The sequence below is a fragment of the Schistocerca cancellata genome, chromosome 6 (assembly GCF_023864275.1).
Source record: "Schistocerca cancellata isolate TAMUIC-IGC-003103 chromosome 6, iqSchCanc2.1, whole genome shotgun sequence".
Lineage (NCBI taxonomy): Eukaryota > Metazoa > Arthropoda > Insecta > Orthoptera > Acrididae > Schistocerca > Schistocerca cancellata.
Window position 1 is genome coordinate 487,981,064 of NC_064631.1, and position 23,719 is coordinate 488,004,782.

Sequence of the window (23,719 nt, forward strand, 5' to 3'; positions counted from 1 at the left end):
GTTTTTAAAAACTGAATACCTAAAGCTAACACAGTGAACAGGCACTTTAGAGGCATTATGGCCATGGCATACATTTTTACAAATCTTAGAGAAGATTATACATGTATTCACAGTTTGCGAACTGTTTTAGCAGCACTCAAAATTATGATCCTGCAGTGATGTGGTACCTTTTGTATTTGTCTCCTGAGTGCCACCACAGTGACTACACTTCTGTCCCGTGTTTGTAGAAGCAATACATGATATTGAATTTCCTTATAGTGTGTCCCCAACATAGATGAAGTATCAGAAAATTATGAAGGCTCATCATTATTTGCATGGCATTAAATTTCGTTTTGCTAATGCGGTCAGCATGCATGACTCAACCTGAAGTCCCATGTTCTGTTTCCAGTATTGGTAAGTGTTCTTGCTTGGTAGAAGGACTTTAAAAGGCAGGCACTCAGCCTTGTGGGCACAACTGAGGAGCTACTTGAATGTGAAGCTGTGGACCCCATTAGCACAAGCCGACACACATGGCCGAGTGACAAGATGTACCATTGCACCCCTCCATCCTGACATACACAATGTGATCGAAAGTATCCGGACAACTGGCTGAAAATGACTTACAAGTTGGCGGTGACCCTCCATCGGTAATGCTGGAATTCAATATGGTGTTGGCCCACCCTTTGCCTTCATGACAGCTTCCACTCTCGCAGGCATACACTCAATCAGGTGCTGGAAGGCTTCTTAGAGAATGGCGGCCCATTCTTCATGAAGTGTTACACTGAGAAGAGGTATCGATGTCGATCGGTGAGGCCTGGCACGAAGTCGGCATTCCAAAACATCCCAAAGGTGTTGTATAGGATTCAGGGCAGGAGTCTGTGCAGGCCAGTCCATTTCAGGGATATTATTGTCATGTAACCACTCCGCCATCGGCTGTGCATTATGAACATGTGCTCGATCATATTGAAAGATGCAATCGCCATCTCTGAATTGCTCATCAACAGTGGGAAGCGAGAAGCTGCTTAAAACATCCATGTTGGCCTGTGCTATGATAGTGCCATGCAAAACATGACCACACCATAACACCACCGCCTCTGAATTTTACTGTTGGCCCTACATGTGCTGGCAGATTACGTTCACTGGGCGTTTGCCATACCCACACCCTGCCATCGGATCACCACATTGTGTACCACGATTCATCACTGCACACAATGGTTTTCCACTGTTCGATTGTCCAATGTTTACGCTCCTTACACCAAGTGAGGCATCTTTTGGCATTTACCGGATAGATCTGTGGCTTATGAGCAGCCGCTCAACCATGAAATCCAAGTTTTCTCACCTCCTGCCTAACTGTCATAGTACTTGGCGTGGATACTGATGCAGTTTGGAATGATGTGATGGTCTGGATCGATGTCTGACTATTACACATTATGGCCCCTCTTCAACTGTCGGCGCTCACTGTCAGCCTGCAGATGAAGTTGGCCTGTACAATTTTGTGCTGTATGTGTCCTTTTACGTTTTCACTTCACTATTGCATCGGGAACAGTAGACCTAGGGATGTTAAGGAATGTGCAAATCTCGCATACAGGCATAGGACACAAATGAGACCCAATCACCTGACCACATTCAAAATCCGCGAGTTCTGCAGATTGCCTCATTCTGCTCTCTCACAATGGCTAATGACCACTGAGGTCGCTAATGTAGAATACCTGGCGGTAGGTGGCAGCACAATGCACCCAATATGAAAAACGTATGTTTACAGGGGGTGTCAGGATACTTTTGATCTCACAGTGTATAGTGTATAAGGCAGAGAGTGATATAGTGGACACCTGCTAGGCCATTACTCTAGAGAATGTAATGCCACAGACTTCAGTTCGCTTTAAACTGTCATGTACAAAATGAAGCTGATGAAGTGGCTCAGCACTCTCACTGGAAAGACTGCACACTTACTGAACTGAGCTGACAAGTACATTACTCAGCAGTCTCATTTCAAAGATGCTTATTTATTCAGTCCAGAAAACTAGAATTTACATACTCCTGTATTACAGATATCTTTGGCACATGTACAGAGTTAGGTTTTACTTGTTTTTATTAGTGTTTTGAAGAGTTTGTTAAACAATTTTTTCCTGCAGGCAGCTTGATCTTTTAGGCTTTCCTATCAAAATATACATGAAAGCCAACAAAACTCAAGTATGAAGCAATTTTTGTGAAATTTAAAACCAACTAAGAGCCACAAACAAAAAGGCAACAAGCAATAAATTTGCTTTAAAAAGGAAAAATAATCTTATCAGATAGGATGGATCAAACTAAACTTTTGGATGCCAGCATCAAATTTACAGGAAAGAAATGAAAAGAAAATTAGTCACAGAATGGATTAACACAATAAGTAGTTAGACAACACAGTAGAGTTTTTAAAATAAATGGTTAATCCAGTAAACTGACACATATATTCTAAGATATCACAAAAAATCAGAATATGCCATAAAATACTTATATACAGTACTTAAATGACTTCATCAACTATGTGATTCATACATGTACAGAGACCACCACAACTTCTATTGTGAAGAGAAGTCTCCTATCGTATTAACACGGGTATACATACATACATACGTACATACATACATAAATACTTGTCCCATAGGTATTTAATATGACATTTCATAATGCTGTGGAATATGTCACTTTAACATAAGTTTTCTTTACACAAAGTAATTAATATATGTTACTACTCCATATCTAAAAATTCATCTATTGAGTAGAAGGAGTTGGCTTTCAGAAATTCTTTTAATTTGTTTTTAAATGCTGATTGGCTATCTGTCAGACTTGTAATGCTATTTGGCAAATGACCAAAGATTTTTGTGGCAGCACAATTCACACCTTTAACCAGAATAGTGAAGTTCATCATTTCTTCTAATATTTCTGTTCACTGTTATTTTTGAATTGGGATGGGTTGTTAATAACAAATTTTCATAACTGAATATATATACTGCGAAGGTACTGTGAATATCCCGTGTTCCTTAAATAAATGTCTGCAAGGTGATCTTGGGTGGGCTCCAGCTATTATTTTCATTACACTCTTTTGTGCAATGAATACTTTTTCTCTTAATGATGAATTAACCCAGAACCTCAGTGACTTCGAGCGACCATCAAGGGACTGTCTTTCACCGAGGGCACCCTAAAGAGTGAGGGATCGTGTCTTCTGCTGCAGAAATGATTGTGGTAGTCACCTGTTCAACCATCACATGTGGAAAAGTCAACTGTGACATCAGAGGTGAAAGTTTCCCAGTCCACCTTGTTTAAAGCCCATCTAGCAGGCATCCATGGGCCCGATGCTGGGGCAATGACAGGAAGATGGGGAAGTGGTCACTATCACACAGGTTGTCATGTACTCTCCAGTGGATAGATGGGAGAAGTCTTTTGACTGACAGACAAAATGTCTGCTTGTGTCTGTGTATATGCGGATGGATATGTGCGTGTGTGCGCGCGCGCATACCTGTCCTTTTTTCCCCCTAAGGTAAGTCTTTCCGCTACCGGGATTGGAATGACCCCTTACCCTCTCCCTTAAAACCCAAATCCTTTCATCTTTCCCTCTCCTTCCCTCTTTCCTGATGAGGCAACCGTTGGTTGCGAAAGCTTGAATTTTGTATGTATGTTTGTGTGTCTATCGACCTGCCAGCGCTTTTGTTTGGTAAGTCTCATCATCTTTCTTTTTAGATATATTTTTCCCACGTGGAATGTTTCCCTCTATTATATATCTACACACACACTTACTTTCATTAATGAAATATTAAATGCTCTGAGTAACTGGAAGTCACCCATTGGGATTTTTGTGATCTCTCAAAGGCTTTTGATTGTGTAAATCATGGAATACTTCTAGATAAGCTGAAGTACTGTGGTATGAATGGGACAGCACTCAAATGGTTTAAATCATACCTAACTGGAAGAGTGCAGAAAGTTGAAATAATATGCAAAAAAGTGGTGATTTCTCAAACTGGGGAACAATCAAGAATGGGGTGCCGCAAGGATCGGTCTTGGGTCCTCTGTTGTTCTTAATATATATTAATGACTTGGCATTCTATATTCATGAAGATGCAAAGCTGACACTTTTTGCCGATGATACTAGTATAGCTATCACACCCAACTGACAAGAATTAACTGATGAAATTGTAAACGATGTTTTTCAGAAAATCATTTAAGTGGCTCTCTGCAAATGGGCTCTCATTAAACTTTGACAAAACACAGGATGTACAATTCCACACAGTAAATGGAAGACACCATTAATAAATATAGACTCCGATCAGAAATTGGTAGCTAAGGTAGAATATTCAAAATTTCTAGGTGTATGCTTTAAAGAGGGGTTGAACTGGAAGAAAAAAAGAAAAAGAAATAGGAAAAAAAAGAAAAAAAAACCCACTGAAGATCTGCTGAAATGTTTGGGTTCAGCTGCTTATGCTATTAGGCTCATTGCAAATTTTGGCGATCTACATCTCAGTAAATTAGCTTACAACTATTTTCATTCTCTGCTTTCATATAGTGTCATATTCTGGGGTAACTCACCATTGAGTAAAAAGAGTGTTCATTGCACAAAGGCGTGTAATCAGAATAATTGCTGGAGCTCATCCAAGATCATCCTGCGGATACTTATTTAAAGAGCTACGGATCTTCACTGTAGCCTCGTAATATATACATTTACTTTGAAATTTGTTATTAACAATCTGAACGAATTCAAAAGTAATAGCAGTGTACATGGCTACAACACTAGGAGAAAGGATGATCTCCACTACTCAGGGTTAAATCTAACTTCGGCTCAGAAGAGGGTAAATTATGCTGCCAGAAAAGTCTTTGGTCATGTACCTAATAGCATCAAATGTCTGACAGATAGCCATATAGCATTTAAAAGGAAATTAAAAGAATTTCTGAATGGCAATTCCTTCTACTTATCAGATGAATTTTTGGATAAAAAAATTATAATAATAAATAAATAAATTTAAAAAATATTACGTGACAGGTAATATTTTGTGTAATGTAATATTTTGTATAGACTCCTTTTAATGACCTGACATGTTCCACGTCATTACGAAGTGTCGTATTCACGATCTATGGAACAAGTACTAACCTAATCTAGGAATATCTGGTTCTTTCTCAATTTTCTTCTTCTGCGTGTCAGAACAAAAATATGCAAGTTTGTATGCTGCCGGGTGGCATGATTGGTTGTGGATAATTATGTCTTTTATTGTTGGTTTATGAAAAATATCAAATGTGTTCAGATTTCTCACTTGAAATTTTTAAATCTGAAAAGCTGATGGTCTTATTTCTCTCTTTCTCCATGTTGAATTTAATTTTATGATGTAAGCTGTTGAATTATGCACGCAAGATATTCCTCTTTTCTCTTTTGCCATCGAATATGATTAATATGTAGTCTATATAACCAGAGTAATCAAGAATTTTTTTGGCTCCTAGAGTCAAATTTTTGAAAAAAAAAAATTTCTTCCAATGTGTTAATGAGAATATCAGCTAATATACATGTATGTGGTAGGCATGAACACAATTCCCATCTTCTTTGAGATAAATTCTGTTCTGGGCTGAGAATTTTAAGCAGTGATTAATTGTGGGATTTATATCTAACTTTGGCTTCAGAGTGATTTTCTTACATCTAAGAAGGTTGTTCTTAACAATTTGTATGGTCCCTGTTACTGGAATGTTTGTATATATGTTAGAGATATCAAGTGATAATAATGTTCCATTTACTGTTATTTTCATATTTTTAAATTTATTGAAAACTGCTTAAGAACTTTTTGCAATGTATTCTCTCTTAGATGTGTAATATTCCTTATCGAGTTTTTTACTAACTGCATGTGCTGGACTATTAATCATAGTAACAATGGGAAAACTGAAATGAATTGTTTATTTATCTTTGGTTGGGCATGCAATCAGGGTGGTGTTGGATTCATTATTGTGGAAATGTTCACCAATATTATGGAAGTGATCACCAATATTATGGAAGTGATCACCAATATTATGGAAGTGATCACCAATATTATGGAAGTGATCACCAATATTATGGAAGTGATCACCAATATTATGGAAGTGATCACCAATATATTTGCTTTATCTGGTTTTACATTGATTAAATTATGTTCAAGTTTGTAATTAACATGATGTATGACATCACCATGGTTTTCACCATATTTAGCACCACTGTAGTTTTTGCAACGACTATTTTCATCATACTGTTTACTACATGGGGCTGTATGTTAAATCTGAGGCCTTTATTTAGTACATTCATTTCTCTGGGAGTGATGATGTAAGGTAATGAATTGCAAATGCGTGGCATCCCTCTTTTCTGTTGTATCATCAAATAGGGTTATAATGTCATCAACATATCTGTAGTAAAAAGAATTTTCAGCTCTGCAGGTGAACTTGTTGAAAAAGTTCTTCCTTCTCATTTATAACTTGCTAATGTCCCATCAGCATTACAAACAATCACATTTTATTGTCAACTGATAAATGTGCGAGTGATATAGTTTGAAACATTCAGTTAAGGCATAAAAAATTTTAAAATACTCATGCAAAGGGAGATCTAAATACACTCAATGAAAATAAACATAGCATGCAAAGTAAATGCAAATTCTTCGAGACAGAAGAAGATTTGACCAGTGGAAAAGGTGAGAAATAAAAGCATCAACTTTTCAAATTAAAAAAAATTTCAAACACGAGATCTGAACACACCAATAATAGATGTAATTATCCACAGCAAACCATGCTACCAGTGAGCCCACAAACTTGCATATTTCATTTATATGATACATATACTGGTCAATTTACCACTAAAGAAGAAAAAAATTGGAAAGAACTAGATACTGTTTGAAAGCTGGCTATGAATAATGGTTATCCCATTATTCAAAAAGAAAACCAATTAAAGATTCCTCAATGTTTTAGATGAAGCAAGTGTAATCAGACACACGTGAACATCGGAAAAACAGAGTTTCTGTATGGCCATATTTAGGCACTGTTTTCAACAAAATTACTCTGCTTCAAGAACACAAAATTAAAAATGATCTACAGGAACAACAACAACAACAACAACAACAACAACCTGCAACAATTACTGAGGGATGCCACAGAAATCAGAGACTATTTTATCACCAGAAGAATACAAAATTGACTGAAGAATGCTCAAAATTTTACATTGGACTAATTGGAAGGAAAGTTAACACATGGCAGAGAACACAATACAATAGGTGACAATAGCCCATCCACCTTTGTTGTACATGAAACTGACACCAACTACGCAATGGCTAATGTTACTAAATCACGACGTAAGCTACAGAATGGTAAAGTTAGGGGTGTAATGAAAGAAACTGAAATTTACATACAGACAACTTTTCATCAGTTCTATGACAAACCTTTATAAAACTGTGGAACACATATACTCCTTAACAAGTATGACTAACGCAAACACCAGTGATGAATGATAACTGAATATACATAAGAACAAAGACCCACATGACTTTGTTAATGAATTTCTATAAAATAATTATAATCTACATGTGCATACACTCTATAAATTAAGTTTTACTCCTTCTTGTATATCTTGAGATAGGACTTGTTCTTATGTTAAAGCCTTAAGCGATACTAATGCATCCAATGTATAATGCTTTTGTTTTATATACCTGACAATGGCCCAAGGCCAAAATTGTACAATTATACATTAAATAATGAAAATTTCAGCTGAAGCCATCATAAAATCTTTAAAAAATTCACTGTAGCTGCAGACGCTCTCGCAAGCAGATTATGTTATCAAATGTGTCTCCTGGCTGTGTATTTTGAGTACACTTCTATTAAAAGGCCTGTTACACAAATGACATTACATATCCTCTCCAGCAAATACAAAAATTATTCTTTACCTTGACAGATCACGTTGGAGTTCCTGCATAATATGATGGCATTGGTCATAGTATCTGACTTGTGCCTCAACAAATTCGTGCAAGCAGCGTAAGTGGCTAGCGTGGGAGCTGCTAATGCCTTCCAGTAGCAACTTCGTTATCTCCGCCTGCCGATCAAATTCTGACTGAGCTACTCTTAAATCTTTTTCCGCCTAAAAAGAAGGAAAATAAACTGTAACAAAATATTTAGCGGAGCATCAAAGCCACAAATAATTTCTGTACATTATGTTATTAACAATAGTTACGAACAATAAACAATGGAATATACCTTCTTTATGGGACTTAATCAGTATAAATTAAATCAGGATGTGTTATACACACAAAAAATACTATTAGAAACTGGAGAAATATGTTGCAGCAAAAGTAATCATAAGTGTTTAAAGTAAAAGAAATTCACAATTATTGAATGCTGGTGCAAGAGCATCCATAAAAATACAACAGTGTGACAGTCTTGAGACTGTAAAGTCCTTGTGTTTATACCAAGCAATGTACACATTAAAATTTCTCAGATTACTCCATAAATAACTTAGGTCAGCTATGCAAGGACTTTGAGAAGGAAGATCAGGTAATTATAGCTGGGGGAGCAGGAAACAGCCTGGCTCTGAGCGTTGGGTTGTTTTAATGAAGGAGACCAGACAGCGAGGTCATCGGTCTAATCGGATTTGGGAAGGACAGAGAAGGAAGTCGGCCGTGCCCTTTCAAAGGAACCATCCCAGCATTTGCCTCAAGCGATTTAGGGAAATCACGGAAAACCTAATTCAGGATGGCTGGGCCAGGCTATGAATCCAAGATATAGTATTAGGAGTGACCTGGATAAAATAGAAGCAGAAACTGGGCACACGAATGTGGGGTTTGTGGAGGTCTTTCAGTGCCATGCTCAGCCCTGGGTAAACACTGCTGTAAGGCGTATTAACACTGAGCTGAACAGGATGCTCCAGACACTGGCAAAGTCTCAAGTGAGTGTTGTTCCAGCTGATGCCATTGGTAGGTGTGGTTACACTACACATGGCCTGCACCTTAATAGGTAGGGGAAAGATAAGTTAGCTTCTCTATTAGCAGATACTGTAAGGGGGGGCCACAGTCACACAAGGGGTGATCCCTGTGGTTATTGGGACCAGGCAGACAGGTTTTTTAGGTTAAATCCAAATTCCAGACAGACAACAACCAAGGAAAATAGAAGAAAAGAAACTTCACGCACAACAAATAGGGAAAAGCTATGGGTGGTATCAACTTACTTCACCTAAATATCAGGGGAATAAAAAATAAAGTAGATGAGCTGATAATGTGTTTAGATGATCTCAAAAACGAGATTGATATACTTTGTCTGAGCACCATGTAACTGTGGGGATGGAAAATGTCAGTATAAATGGGTATAATTTAGCATCTTACACTTTTAGATCTAGTATGGATAAAGAATGAGTTGCTATTTTCATAAAACAAGGGTATAAATACAGAACTGTTGAAGTAAGCAAATTTTGTGTTGATCAGCACTTTGAGGTTTATGCATGTGAACTTCAGCTAGATTATGTTGTGCTGATATTAGCAACAGTGTACAGGTCTACACTAGGAGATTGGGAGCTATTCATAAAAAAGTTTGACTCCCTATTATGCTGTCTGTCAGACAAAAAGAAGAAGTTATTAATTTGTGGTGATTTCAGTGTTAACTTTCTAAGCAATTCTGTTAGGAAAAGTGAACTAGAAGTGTTGTTAACAACATGTAACTTAGAATCAGTGATCAATTTCTCTACACGTATAGCTCAGGACAGTAGTACTCTAATAGATAATGTATTTGTACAGCAAGAGGATGTAGAACAAACACATGCTTTCCCTGTGGTAAATGGATTTTTTTTTTTGTTTGTTTGTTTTGGTTTTAGGGCGCAAAACTGCTATGGTCATTAGCGCCCGGTCCGTGACTTAGGAAACAGTAAAAAACCGAAAAAGGAAATCAGCAGCAATGGGAATGAAAGTCATAAAATTGGAGAAACTAAAAGCAAAAGGAAGGCTTAAAAATCCTCTACAGAAAGGGGGTGGTTGTCCCCCAAAAAAGCTTCAAATGACTGACGTCATTTCACTGGCACTAATAAATTCCAGAACGCGATCGGCTGAGCGCGTGTCATCTGCTAAAATCGACGATATATCAGGCGACAGCTGTAGACGGGAGCGTAACGGATTAAAATAGGGGCACTCAATTAAAAGGTGTCTTACCGTCCACAGCTGAGAGCAGTGGGGACAGAGTGGGGGAGGATCGCCGCTTAAAATATGTCGATGGCTAAAAAGACAGTGCCCTATCTGGAGTCTAGTTAAAATTACCTCCTCCCAACAACGCGTTCGGGAGGAAGAGGTCCAAGCACAGGGAAGAGCTTTCACGTCCCGCAATTTATTATGGGTAAGTGTCGACCAATGTGCGTGCCATAAAAGAACAACACGACGACATAAAACGCTCCGTAGATCGGCGATGGGAATCGATTGAATAGCTGGCCGGAGAAGAGAGACTGCAGCCTTGGCCGCAATATCGGCCGCCTCATTTCCACAGATACCAACGTGTCCCGATAGCCAGAGGAACGCCACCGAGACGCCCCCCAAGTGGAGCAAGTGCAGACAGTCCTGAATCCGGTGGACCAGAGGGTGCACAGGGTAAAGAGCTTGGAGGCTGAGGAGAGAGCTGAGAGAATCTGAGCAGATAACGTACTGTATCCACTGATGGCGGCGGATGTAGTGGACAGCCTGGAGAACAGCGTAAAGCTCCGCAGTATAGACCGAACACTGGTCGGGAAGCCGAAAGTGATTTGGGGTGTCGCCAACAACATAGGCACTCCCTACACCCAACAATGTTTTCGAGCCATCGGTGTAAATAAATGTGGCTTCCGTCATTTGTGCACATAGAGCAGCAAATGCCCGACGATAAACAAGTGAAGGGGTACCATCCTTGGGAAATCGACAAAGGTCACGGAGCAGGCAGATCCGGGGACGGAGCCAAGGCGGTGCTGTACCCCAAGTTGTCAAGAAGGTTTTAGGAAAGCTGAAGGAAAGAGAATGGAGCAGTTGACGGAACCGGACTCCCGGTGGTAGTAGGGAAGAGGAGCGGCCTACATACCCTACATCAAGGCAGGCGTCGAAAAAATGTCATGGGCTGGATTAGCAGGCATGGAAGACAGATGGCTAGCGTAACGACTCAGGAGGACTGCTCGCCGATTAGACAGCAGAGGATCAGCAGTCTCAGCATAAAGGCTTTCCACAGGGCTGGTGTAAAAAGCTCCAGACACTAAACGTAATCCAGGTGGTGGATAGAGTCGAGACGCCGAAGAATAGACGGCTGAGCAGATGAGTAGACTATGCTTCCATAGTCCAATTTCGAGCGCACTAAGGCGCGATAGAGGCAGAGAAGGACCACTCGGTCCGCTCCCCAGGAGGTACCATTCAGGACACGGAGGGTGTTGAGGGATCGCAGACAGCGAGCCGAAAGATACGAAATGTGGGAGGACCAGCATAGTTTCCTGTCAAACATAAGACCCAAGAATTTAGCGACGTCTGAAAACGGAAGGTTGACAGGTCCTAGATGTAAGGAGGGTGGAAGAAACTCCTGACGGCGCCAAAAATTAACACAAACGGTCTTACTGGGAGAAAAACGGAAGCCGGTTTCGATGCTCCAAGAGTGGAGGCGATCGAGACATCCTTGAAGACGTCATTCAAGAAGGCTGGTCCGTTGAGAGCTGTAGTAGATCGCAAAATCGTCCACAAAGAGGGAGCCCGAGACATCAGGAAGGAGACAATCCATAACTGGATTTATGGCAATGGCAAACAGTACAACACTCAGCACGGAGCCCTGGGGTACCTCGTTTTCTTGGAAGAAAGTACGGGAGAGAGTAGTGTTCACCCGCACCCTAAATGTGCGCTCTGCCATAAATTCGCGAAGAAAAAGGGGCAAACGACCTCGAAAGCCCCAAGAGAACAGTGTGCGGAGGATGCCTGTCCTCCAACAGGTATCGTATGCTCTCTCCAGATCAAAAAATATTGCTACTGTTTGGCATATCCGGAGAAAATTGTTCATGATATAAGTGGAGAGAGCAACAAGATGGTCAACTGCAGAATGATGCTTTCGGAATCCGCATTGGGCAGGTGTTAAAAGACTGCGGGATTCCAGCCACCAAGCTAAACGGTAATTCACCATACGCTCCAAAACCTTACAGACACTACTCGTGAGAGAAATGGGGCGATAGCTAGAGGGGAGATGTTTGTCCTTTCCAGGTTTTGGAATAGGAACAACGATAGCTTCCCGCCATCGTCTGGGAAAAGTACTGTCGGTCCAAATTCGATTATAAAGGCGAAGGAGGTAGCGCAGACTATGGGTTGATAAATGCAGCAACATTTGGACGTGGATACCATCCGGTCCTGGGGCGGAGGAGCGAGAAGAAGAGAGGGCATGTTGGAGTTCCCGCATGGAGAAAACAGTATTGTAGCTTTCGCGATTTGGAGAGGAGAAAGCAAGAGGTCGCACTTCCGCTGCACGTTTCTTCGGGAGAAACGCTGGCGGGTAATTTGAAGAGCTCGAAATCTCAGCAAAGTGCTGACCCAATGAGTTAGAAATTGCGACGGGGTCCACTAATGTATCATGCGCGACAGTGAGCCCAGAGACCGGGGAGAAACTAGGCGCGCCTGAGAACCGTTGAAGCCGACTCCAAACTTCCGAGGAGGGAGTGAAGGTGTTAAATGAGCTAATAAAGAATTTCCAGCTTGCCTTCTTGCTATCGCGGATGACACGACGGCATCGCGCACGGAGCTGCTTATAGCGGATACAGTTGGCCAAAGTAGGATGGTGGCGGAAAACGCGAAGAGCACGTCACCGCTCTTGTATTGCGTCATGCATGCCTCGTTCCACCAAGGAACTGGGGGGCGCCGGGGCAATTCGGAGGTGCGTGGTATTGAATGTTCCGCAGCTGTAAGAATAACGTCTGTAATATGAGTGACCTCATCGTCGACGCTAGGAAAGTGACGGTCATCGAATGTCGCTAGAGACGAAAAAAGTGTCCAATCGGCTTGGGCAAACTTCCAGCATCGCGGGCGCATATATGGCAGTTGAGGCTGCAGTCTAAGGACACATGGAAAGTGGTCACTCGAGTGTGTATCATCAAGGGCGAACCATTCGAAGCGCCGAGCTAGCGGAACAGTACCGACCGCAAGGTCCAAATGAGATAAATTTGTTGTGGAGGCAGACAAAAATGTGGGGACCCCAGTGTTGAGGCAAACTAGATCCGCTTGGTGGAAGACGTCTAGCAATAGAGAACCACGTGGACAAGGATGTGGAGATCCCCAAAGCGGGTGGTGGGCATTGAAGTCCCCAACCAGCAAATAGGGGGGTGGAAGCTGACCAAGAAGATGAAGGAGATCAGCTCGTGCCATTGGTGATGACGATGGAATGTATACAGTACAAAGAGAGAACGTGTATCCAGAAAGGGAAAGACGGACGGCGACAGCTTGGAAGGAACTGTTTAAGGGGATTGGGTGATAATGGAGAGTATCATGGAGAAGAATCATGAGTCCTCCATGGGCTGGAGTGCCTTCAACAGAGGGGAGGTCATATCGGACGGACTGAAAATGAGGGAGAACAAAGCGGTCATGGGGACGCAGCTTTGTTTCCTGAAGACAGAAGATGACCGGCGAGTAGGATCGTAAGAGGACCGACAATTCATCCCGATTGGCTCGAATGCCGCAGATATTCCAGTGGATAATGGACATAGGGTGAACAGAAAATGGAGGAATGTGACCAAGGGTGCTGTCAACTCCAACGACTGCTCAGAGCTTGCGACCGACAGCATGGAATGGCATTCAGCCGAAGGCAGAAGATCCTGATCCATAGGTTGGTCAGGAGCAGCCCCTGCCACCAGCGATCAGCCGGTTGACCGGCCACCAGCAGTGCGCCTCGGCGACACAGAAGACGGCCGAGGGCGATTTCCGCCAGGTGGTGCTGTAGATGGGACACGCCTTGGCGGAGAAGGAGAGGAACTGGGTTTCTTTGTAGCCTTCTTGGAAGTATGATGTTTAGATGCAGGAGGAACCGATGGTTGTGAAGTTGCGGTACGTAAAAACTCTTCACGAGTATGCTCTTTTTTCGAAGACTTGGCGTCTGACTTTAGGGCTCGAGATTTAGCAGAACCCAACGAAGGGTGAGCCATAGAGTGGGCAGGCGAAAGTGGTGAGGTTGAACGGGCGATCTTTGCGCTGGCCGATCTGACGACCGTGGAACTAAAGGTGAGGTCGCAAGTCTGCGTGGCCGCCTCCTTTGTTGGCCGAGGAGAAGCAAGGACAGTGCTGTATTTTCCTGTCTGAGGCACGGTGGGCTGTCGACTGGCGAATAATTTTCGAGCAACAAAGGTCGACACCTTTTCCTTCACTCTTATTTCCTGGATGAGCTTTTCGTCCTTAAAAACGGGGCAATCTCGAGAGGAAGCAGGGTGGTCACCCATACAGTTGATGCAGCGAGGGGATGGAGGTGGACAAGCACCCTCATGGGCATCCTTGCCACACGTAACACATTTGGCCGGATTGGAACAGGACTGGCTGGTGTGATTGAACCGCTGACATCGATAGCAACGCGTAGGGTTTGGGACGTAAGGGCGAACGGAAATTATCTCATAGCCTGCTTTGATTTTCGATGGGAGTTGAACTTTGTCAAATGTCAAGAAGACAGTGCGGGTTGGAATGATGTTCGTGTCAACCCGTTTCATAACTCTATGAACAGCCGTTACGCCCTGGTCAGACAGATAGTGCTGAATTTCTTCGTCAGACAATCCATCGAGGGAGCGTGTATAAACGACTCCACGTGAGGAATTTAAGGTACGGTGCGGTTCCACCCGGACAGGGAAGGTGTGGAGCAGAGAAGTACGCAGCAATTTTTGTGCCTGGAGGGCACTGTGTGTTTCTAACAACAGGGTGCCATTCCGTAATCTGGAACAAGACTTTACAGGACCTGCAATTGCATCGACACCTTTCTGAATAATGAAAGGGTTGACCGTGGAGAAGTCGTGACTTTCGTCAGACCGGAAACAACAAGGAACTGTGGCAACGATGGAAGAATCGTCTGTGGCTGAGACTCAGTATACTTACGTTTGTGAGCAGACATAGTGGAAGATGAGGAAACCATTGCGGAAGAATCCCCCATGCTTACCGGCGTCTCCGATGGCGCGCTCCTCCCTTGTGGGGGCCCTCTCTGAGGGCACTCCCGCCTTAGGTGATTGTTCACACCTCAGGTCACACCTCCCGACAAACGGACGGAGGGACCAATCGGCACTTTCGGAAGGTATCAGCTCGGGTAATCACCCCTCCCTGGGCCTGGCCGTTACCAGGGGGTACGTACGTGTCCTACCTGTCTACCCGGGGCGGGGAATTACGCGTTACCCCGTCACCGACTACGCATGGAAGTGCGTGGGTCGGCCTTCAGACACGCACAGGGAGGAAGAAAGAGAAAGGGAAAGGAAAGAAGAGGTCTCAAACGCCACAGCGGAGAAAAGGGCAAGGAGAAGAGGGAAGGAAAAGAGAAGGACAGAGGAAGGACGAAGACTTGCAAGTGTAGAAAGGAAGAAATTTGTAACAGTTTCGAGCGTCTGTCTCCGGACGTAGGCACAAACCATACTCCCAGAGGGGGAGAAAGGGAAAGAAAGAGCCAGAGGTGAGGGGGGGGGGGGGGGGGGCGAAGATGGGGGACGGGGAAGGATGCGGAAAGGGAAGGTATGCAGCCCGGAAAGGAAGAAGGGCCACATTAGCTCGGGGTCCCGTGCTCGCTACGCACGTATCCACAAAAGAGTTGTGGACCCCCTGGGGGGGGGGGGGGGGGGGGGTAAATGGATTATCTGACCATGATGCACAACTGATTAACTTACAAAACCTAACAGGGCATACACTTCAGAAACCATTAAGTAAAAGTGTGAGGGTGCTCAACCCGGAATCTACAGATCACTTCAGAGAAAGTTTAGGAAATGTAAACTGAGAAGATGTATATAATGAGCCAAATGCTAATGATAAATGCAGCATATTTCTTGATAAATTTACATCATTTTTGAAAATTTGTTTTCCAAAGAAAATTACTAAATCTAACACCACAAACTTTTCAAAGAAACCTTTGATTATTACAGGTATTAAAGTGTCTTCAGAAAGAAAAAGAAAACTATATGAGACAGCAAGAACTAGTAAAGATCCAGAAGTAGTTTTCCGCTGTAAAAATTATTGTAACATACTGAGAAAAGTTGTAAGAAAATCAAGAAATATGTATGTTAGAGAAGCAATAAAATGAAATCAATATGGAATGTTGTTAGAAGGGAGACAGGAAAAGTAACCACTGGAGTAGGTAGTATTACTGTTAAAGAGAATGACACCATTTTAACCAACAGTACACAGGTAGCCAATGTATGTAACAATCACTTCTTAAGTGTAGGAGAAAAAATTGGTGAGAATAGTTCAAAAGAAAAAGCCAGGCAGTACATGGAAAAGCCAGTTTTTAAAAATTTTAATCAGATTAAGTTTCATCTAACAACCTCTTGTGAAATAAGGAAAATTATTAAATCTTTGAAAAACAAATGTTCTGTTGGAGTAGATGACATGTCTAACAAGTTATTAAAACAATGTGGAGCAATTACAGCTGATGTTTTGAGTCATATGTAATGCATCACTGACTCAGGGTATTTTTCCAGACAGGTTAAAATATGCCATTTTCAGGCCTCTCTACAAAAAGGGGGAAACCACAGATGTCAATTACCAGCCAGTATCCTTGCTTACAGCATTTTCAAAAATTTTCAAGAAAGTAATGTATTCAAGAGTGGTTAGCCATCTCAACAGTAATGGGATACTTAGTAAATCACAGTTCAGATTTCAGAAATACTGTCCCACTGAAACAGCAATATACAATTTCACTGTCCACATAATAGAGTCTTTAAATAGTAAAATGTCACCAGTAGGAATATTCTGTGACTTATCCAAAGCATTTGATTGTGTGAACCATGACATTATGTTACAGAAATTACAATTCTATGGTATAAATTGAACAGCATATGAGTGGTTTAAGTCATATCTACAGAACAGAAAGCAAAAAGTGTCTTTATATGCTTCAGGTGATTCAAAGGAGTTTGCTACTTCGTCTAACTGGGGTGAAATTACATTAGGCCTTCCACAAGGTTCGATCATGGGTCCCCTCCTGTTCTTGATATGTGAATGACCTCCCTTCTTATGTGAAACAAGATGCTGAACTGACAAGCATAATTATTAATCCAGTAAAAGAAAGTCCGATAGAAAATGATACAAATAAGGTCTTTAGAAAAGTCATTAACTGGTTTTCTGTGAATGGGCTTGCTCTGAACTTTGAAAAGACACAGTACATCCAATTTTCTGCTGCAGAAAGTATAATTCCTTCAATAAACATAACACATCAAAAGAAGTCAGTAGCCAGAGTACATATGAGAATCTTAATTGGAAAAGTCTTTTTTGGATCTCCTAAAGCGACTAGGTTCATCAACTTTTCCAATCAGAATAATTGCCAATTTTGAGGATGTAGAAATTAGTAAGCTAACATACTTTGCATACTTCCACACTCCGATGTCATACAGAATAATATGCTGGGGCAACTCAACACTTAGGCAAAAGGTATTCACTGCTCAAAAGAAAGTAGACCTAGTTAGAATAATGTGTGGGGTTCATAGTCGCACATCTTGTTGGCATCTGTTTAAAAGGTTAGGAATTCTTACAACTGCTTCACAGTACATTTACTCAGTAATGAATTTTTTTTTTCAATAACATGGACCAGTTTAAAATCAACAGCAACATTCACGATTACAATACCAGAAAAAAGAAAGACCTACACTACCCTTTACTTAACCTATCTTGGGCACAGAAAGGGGTAAAATATGCTGCTATAAAACTTTGTGATAAATTACCAGATGAAATAAGATGTCTGACAGTAGTAATAGTTTCAAAAATAAATTTAAATCATACCTCCTTGACAACTCCTCCTATACCATAGATGAATTCTTGAATATGAGTAAATAAATCTGGAGATATAATATATGCATATTGTTTCATTTAAGGGAATGGGATAGATAATAGAAATATTTAGGTATAAGGCTATAATGAAAAAAAATTAAAAACCCTTGTTTCCTGTGCACATTTCTTGTGCATTTGACATGTTGCACATCATAATGGTTTTTCCGTGCTATTGATAAATGGAACACTAACTAACTAACTAACTAATAAAAATTTGCATAGAAGTGCTAACTTAATTAAGCATAGTGCATAAATCAACAAGTCTCAAAGATGTCAGTACTGATACATCATTCACATGGCATACACTGTTAACTGTTTTGTACTGAACAAGCTTTGGATGCTTCATCATATACTTTGATAATGTTGGATATTATCATAATTTTGTCATCACAACACTATGAGTTTTGTGTCCAGAGTTTCTGACTGCATCCTGTTTGATGTGCCACATTTACAATGATTGGAGTAAATGATTTATAAACAACATTTCTTGAAGCTGACGGACAACCAAGAGAGAGCAGTTGTGTACAAGGCAGCTAAGAGTAATGTGTCGTTAAATAAGTGGTTGACAAGGTACACTCTCCAGGTTAGCAAAAACACAGTTGAGGCAATTTATCACAAATTTCAAAATTACAAAACTAGTGCACGATTTGTGACTCTGTTGTGGACAGTTAAAAACATACTGTTTGAGCTTACAAACCAATAGAACAGAAATGGATACATTTCATCTCTAAACAGATTTATACTTAATGTGTTGGTGGAAACCATAAACATTGCTTTATTTATTCCTTTCACACTTCTGCTTTGTGTAACAGGCATTAGTAATCAGAGGCCACTAAGCTCACCAAATGTCTCATTTGAATACTTTGTGAAGGACAGAACTTCATCAAGTCCCCCCACAAACTTTGGTGAACACAGATGCTGAGTTTTACCACAGGGTACGATAACCAGCATGGGAAACAGGATAGTCACTGTAAAACTCCTAGTTTTAGTCGGAGCTGAAACATTACTACAACATTAAAAAACCAGAACTCGGTAATTTTATTTTAGAACTGCACTTTCTAGTAATGGAAGAATAGACCTTCAACTTCTTTGTTATACATTAATGTTAACACGAGCACCACCCTGCTATTGTGAAAAGGGACAAGGAGAAAAGAGGATAATGTGACAAGTCTTGTCTGTTTACAATGTATTTGATGTTGAGATGACATCATGTATTCTGCCACACATGTGAGATAAAGAACACTCGAGTCATCTGGTACCATGCAACTAGTTGGCATGTTTAGTGGTCTCATTGAGTAGTATACCTGTAACTAACATAAATTTATGATCGACAGATTGGAATGGTTGTAGAGGTAAAAGGCAGGGGGTTGTGCAGGTGCAATGTAGCTGATGTGCAACCAGCCATTTTTGACAATGCTTTGCACGTACTTACAGAACAGGCAACACAGCAAATAGGTGGCACTCAAGAAAGAACTATAATTGGCTGGTGGATAGTGTCTACCACTTGATTTCTAGAAGTGTCTATCACACAGTTATTTTAACTGAAATATAGTGGAATAATGAAAGCAACAATTTTAGCCACTTAACAGTGATGCTCTACTACTGAAAAGTAACTTTTTTACCTTGTAATCTAATGGAGAATATGTACATATGTACTGGAAAAGTTATTTCTTCAAAATACATTACTAAGTGCTGTCACTTGATAAATGCATCTTTTCAACTTGCACTATGTTTATCATTGAGAAAATGCACACAAAAGGGGGGGGGGGGGGGGCGGGGAGGGAGGAACACCCACAAACACACACACAATTATTATGTCTCCCTGGCTCAGCTTACAGGAAGGAAAGCATGCAGTATGCAGTATAATCTGGTGCATGCTACTTGTGTGAAACAAAATTTTTAATTTACCATTCTCCAACGTCTACAGTGAAAGACTACACTATTCTAGCTTTATCATGCTACAGACAAGCTGTACATATTTTTATTATCCTTACTGTGAAGAAAAATGCTACTACAGGTATGTAGTTTTCACAACAGTTTCATTCTCTGAGGAACAGAAGTGGTTGAGAATGTGAACTATATTTTACCTGTTCTATCAATACTTCAGGGTTCACCCCTTCCTTCTGTTGAAAGCAGCAAAAACATACAATTATTAAATATGTCAAATACACATCCAAAATTTATACTTCAAGACAGACATTTTGGTAGAGGAGCATGTAGGCAAGAAAACGTGAGGAGCAGGGAGACGGTAGTGGAAGGAGGAAGACAAGATGCCACATACCAGACTACACTATAACCACTTTCCACGTAAAATACAGCAATATTCTACTGATCTGTCAATTCAGATTCTTCAGTAGTTTACTATGACAAAACCAAATAGAGATTAGTACTAACACTGCATCACAGGGGTGGTGAACAGATGCAATGTAATTTTTTTATCTCAAAGTATTGCATTATATTCATTTGGACACTGTTCATCCATACTAGAGGCATACTTCTGCATAGAAAATAAATACTTCAAGAGGATAAACAGTAAACGTGCCTCTGTCACACTATCTTCTATATATAAAGATTTACTTGAGAAGTATAGATAGCAACAGTTTTTAACTTATAATCAGACTAAAGGTAAAGAGAATATTTATGGTGTGTGTGGTGGTGGTGGGTGGGCAGCAGCAGCGAGGTGAGGGGAGAGGGGGAGAGGGGGAGAGGGGGAGAGGGGGAGAGGGGGAGAGGGGGAGAGGGGGAGAGGGGAGAGGGGAGAGGGGGAGGAGAGGGGGAGAGGGGGAGAGGGGGAGAGGGGGAGAGGGGGAGAGGGGGAGAGGGGGAGAGGGGAGAGGGGGAGAGGGGGAGAGGGGGAGAGGGGGAGAGGGGGAGAGGGGGAGAGGGGGAGAGGGGGAGAGAGAGGGGGAGAGGGGGAGAGAGAGGGGGAGAGAGAGGGGGAGAGAGAGGGGGAGAGGGGGAGAGAGAGGGGGAGAGAGAGGGGGAGAGAGAGGGGGAGAGAGAGGGGGAGAGAGAGGGGGAGAGAGAGGGGGAGAGAGAGGGGGAGAGAGAGGGGGAGAGAGAGGGGGAGAGAGAGGGGGAGAGAGAGAGGGGGAGAGAGAGGGGGAGAGAGAGAGGGGGAGAGAGAGAGGGGAGAGAGAGAGGGGAGAGAGAGAGGGGAGAGAGAGAGGGGAGAGAGAGAGGGGGAGAGAGAGAGGGGGAGAGAGAGAGGGGGAGAGAGAGAGGGGGAGAGAGAGAGGGGGAGAGAGAGAGGGGGAGAGAGAGAGGGGGAGAGAGAGAGGGGGAGAGAGAGAGGGGGAGAGAGAGAGGGGGAGAGAGAGAGGGGGAGAGAGAGAGGGGGAGAGAGAGAGGGGGAGAGAGAGAGGGGGGAGAGAGAGAGGGGGAGAGAGAGAGGGGGAGAGAGAGAGGGGGAGAGAGAGAGGGGGAGAGAGAGAGGGGGAGAGAGAGAGGGGGAGAGAGAGAGGGGGGAGAGAGAGAGGGGGAGAGAGAGAGGGGGAGAGAGAGAGGGGGAGAGAGAGAGGGGGAGAGAGAGAGGGGGAGAGAGAGAGGGGGAGAGAGAGAGGGGGAGAGAGAGAGGGGGAGAGAGAGAGGGGGAGAGAGAGAGGGGGAGAGAGAGAGGGGGAGAGAGAGAGGGGGAGAGAGAGAGGGGGAGAGAGAGAGGGGGAGAGAGAGAGGGGGAGAGAGAGAGGGGGAGAGAGAGAGGGGGAGAGAGAGAGGGGGAGAGAGAGAGGGGGAGAGAGAGAGGGGGAGAGAGAGAGGGGGAGAGAGAGAGGGGGAGAGAGAGAGGGGAGAGAGAGAGGGGGAGAGAGAGAGGGGGAGAGAGAGAGGGGGAGAGAGAGAGGGGGAGAGAGAGAGGGGGAGAGAGAGAGGGGGAGAGAGAGAGGGGAGAGAGAGAGGGGGAGAGAGAGAGGGGGAGAGAGAGAGGGGGAGAGAGAGAGGGGGAGAGAGAGAGGGGGAGAGAGAGAGGGGAGAGAGAGAGGGGGTGAGAGAGAGGGGGAGAGAGAGAGGGGGAGAGAGAGAGGGGAGAGAGAGAGGGGGAGAGAGAGAGGGGGAGAGAGAGAGGGGGAGAGAGAGAGGGGGAGAGAGAGAGGGGGAGAGAGAGAGGGGGAGAGAGAGAGGGGGAGAGAGAGAGGGGGATGAGAGAGAGGGGGAGAGAGAGAGGGGGAGAGAGAGAGAGGGGAGAGAGAGAGGGGGAGAGAGAGAGGGGGAGACGAGAGAGGGGGAGAGAGAGAGGGGGAGAGAGAGAGGGGGAGAGAGAGAGGGGAGAGAGAGAGGGGGAGAGAGAGAGGGGGAGAGAGAGAGGGGGAGAGAGAGAGGGGGAGAGAGAGAGGGGGAGAGAGAGAGGGGGAGAGAGAGAGGGGGAGAGCGAGAGGGGGAGAGAGAGGGGGAGAGAGAGAGGGGGAGAGAGAGAGGGGGAGAGAGAGAGGGGGAGAGAGAGAGGGGAGAGAGGGGGAGAGAGGGGGAGAGAGGGGGAGAGAGGGGAGGAGAGGGAGAGAGGGGGAGAGAGGGGGAGAGAGGGGAGAGAGGGGGAGAGAGGGGGAGAGAGGGGGAGAGAGGGGGAGAGAGGGGGAGAGAGGGGGAGAGAGGGGGAGAGAGGGGGAGAGAGGGGGAGAGAGGGGGAGAGGGGGGGAGAGAGGGGGAGAGAGGGGGAGAGAGGGGGGAGAGAGGGGGAGAGAGAGGGGGAGAGAGGGGGAGAGAGGGGGAGAGAGGGGGAGAGAGGGGGAGAGAGGGGGAGAGAGGGGGAGAGAGGGGGAGAGAGGGGGAGAGAGGGGGAGAGAGGGGGAGAGAGGGGAGAGAGGGGGAGAGAGGGGGAGAGAGGGGGAGAGAGGGGGAGAGAGGGGGAGAGAGGGGGAGAGAGGGGGAGAGAGGGGGAGAGAGGGGGAGAGAGGGGGAGAGAGGGGGAGAGAGGGGGAGAGAGGGGGAGAGAGGGGGAGAGAGGGGGAGAGAGGGGGAGAGAGGGGGAGAGAGGGGGAGAGAGGGGGGAGAGAGGGGGAGAGAGGGGGAGAGAGGGGGAGAGAGGGGGAGAGAGGGGGAGAGAGGGGGAGAGAGGGGGAGAGAGGGGGGAGAGAGGGGGAGAGAGGGGGAGAGAGGGGGAGAGAGGGGAGAGAGGGGGAGAGAGGGGGAGAGAGGGGGAGAGAGGGGGAGAGAGGGGAGAGAGGGGAGAGAGGGGGAGAGAGGGAGAGAGGGAGAGAGGGAGAGAGGGAGAGAGGGAGAGAGGGAGAGAGGGAGAGAGGGAGAGAGGGAGAGAGGGAGAGAGGGAGAGAGAGAGGCTTATTGTATGTGCAAGTAAGTCAAAGAAAAACCAGAGGTGGAGGAGTAGTCATTGTTGTCATCATGAAGATGCACATGAACATGTGGAGATGGAGATGGTGGTAATAATTTTATAAAGGCTTTACCAACTTTTCAGGTAAGTCTGGTTAATAAGAAAAAGTGAAGTGGAAAGATTCTGTAAAATAAGTGCATCAGACAGTAACAACAACTCCCGAGAACCAGCTGATATACCTGGTGGTTTCGGTTATGCAGGCCACCAAATGATTGAGGAACAAAGGTTATTCTTTAAGACTTTGTGGAACAAATTTTGATAGTGACCTCTAGTGATATCTAGTCCTAAAATTAGCAGCAAAACAGAGCATTGGTTGCTGGAAAAGATTGATGCTACCAGAATCTGCACGATATGCTCGACATGCAGGCAGCAGGAAACATTTATTGCCTTGTCAAGTCTCGCAACCTTTCAACTCAGGACACTGACTGACAGAGGGGTTACAGGA

At 43.8% G+C, this 23,719-nt stretch overlaps 1 protein-coding gene across 3 annotated transcripts in view; it reads right to left on the reverse strand.

Annotated features, from left to right (window-relative positions):
* The window catches only part of LOC126191306 (endophilin-B1), a 224,580-nt gene that overhangs the window by 101,612 nt on the left and 99,249 nt on the right, over positions 1–23,719 (reverse strand). For 2 of the 3 annotated variants that reach the window (XM_049932133.1, XM_049932135.1), the window contains exons 6-7: positions 20,039–20,074; positions 7,890–8,080 (exon numbers count right to left, since the gene is read on the reverse strand). In XM_049932133.1, coding sequence (XP_049788090.1) covers positions 7,890–8,080; positions 20,039–20,074 — 227 coding nt within the window. The remainder of the gene's footprint in view (positions 1–7,889; positions 8,081–20,038; positions 20,075–23,719) is intronic. The other variant, XM_049932134.1, reaches the window with a different exon arrangement.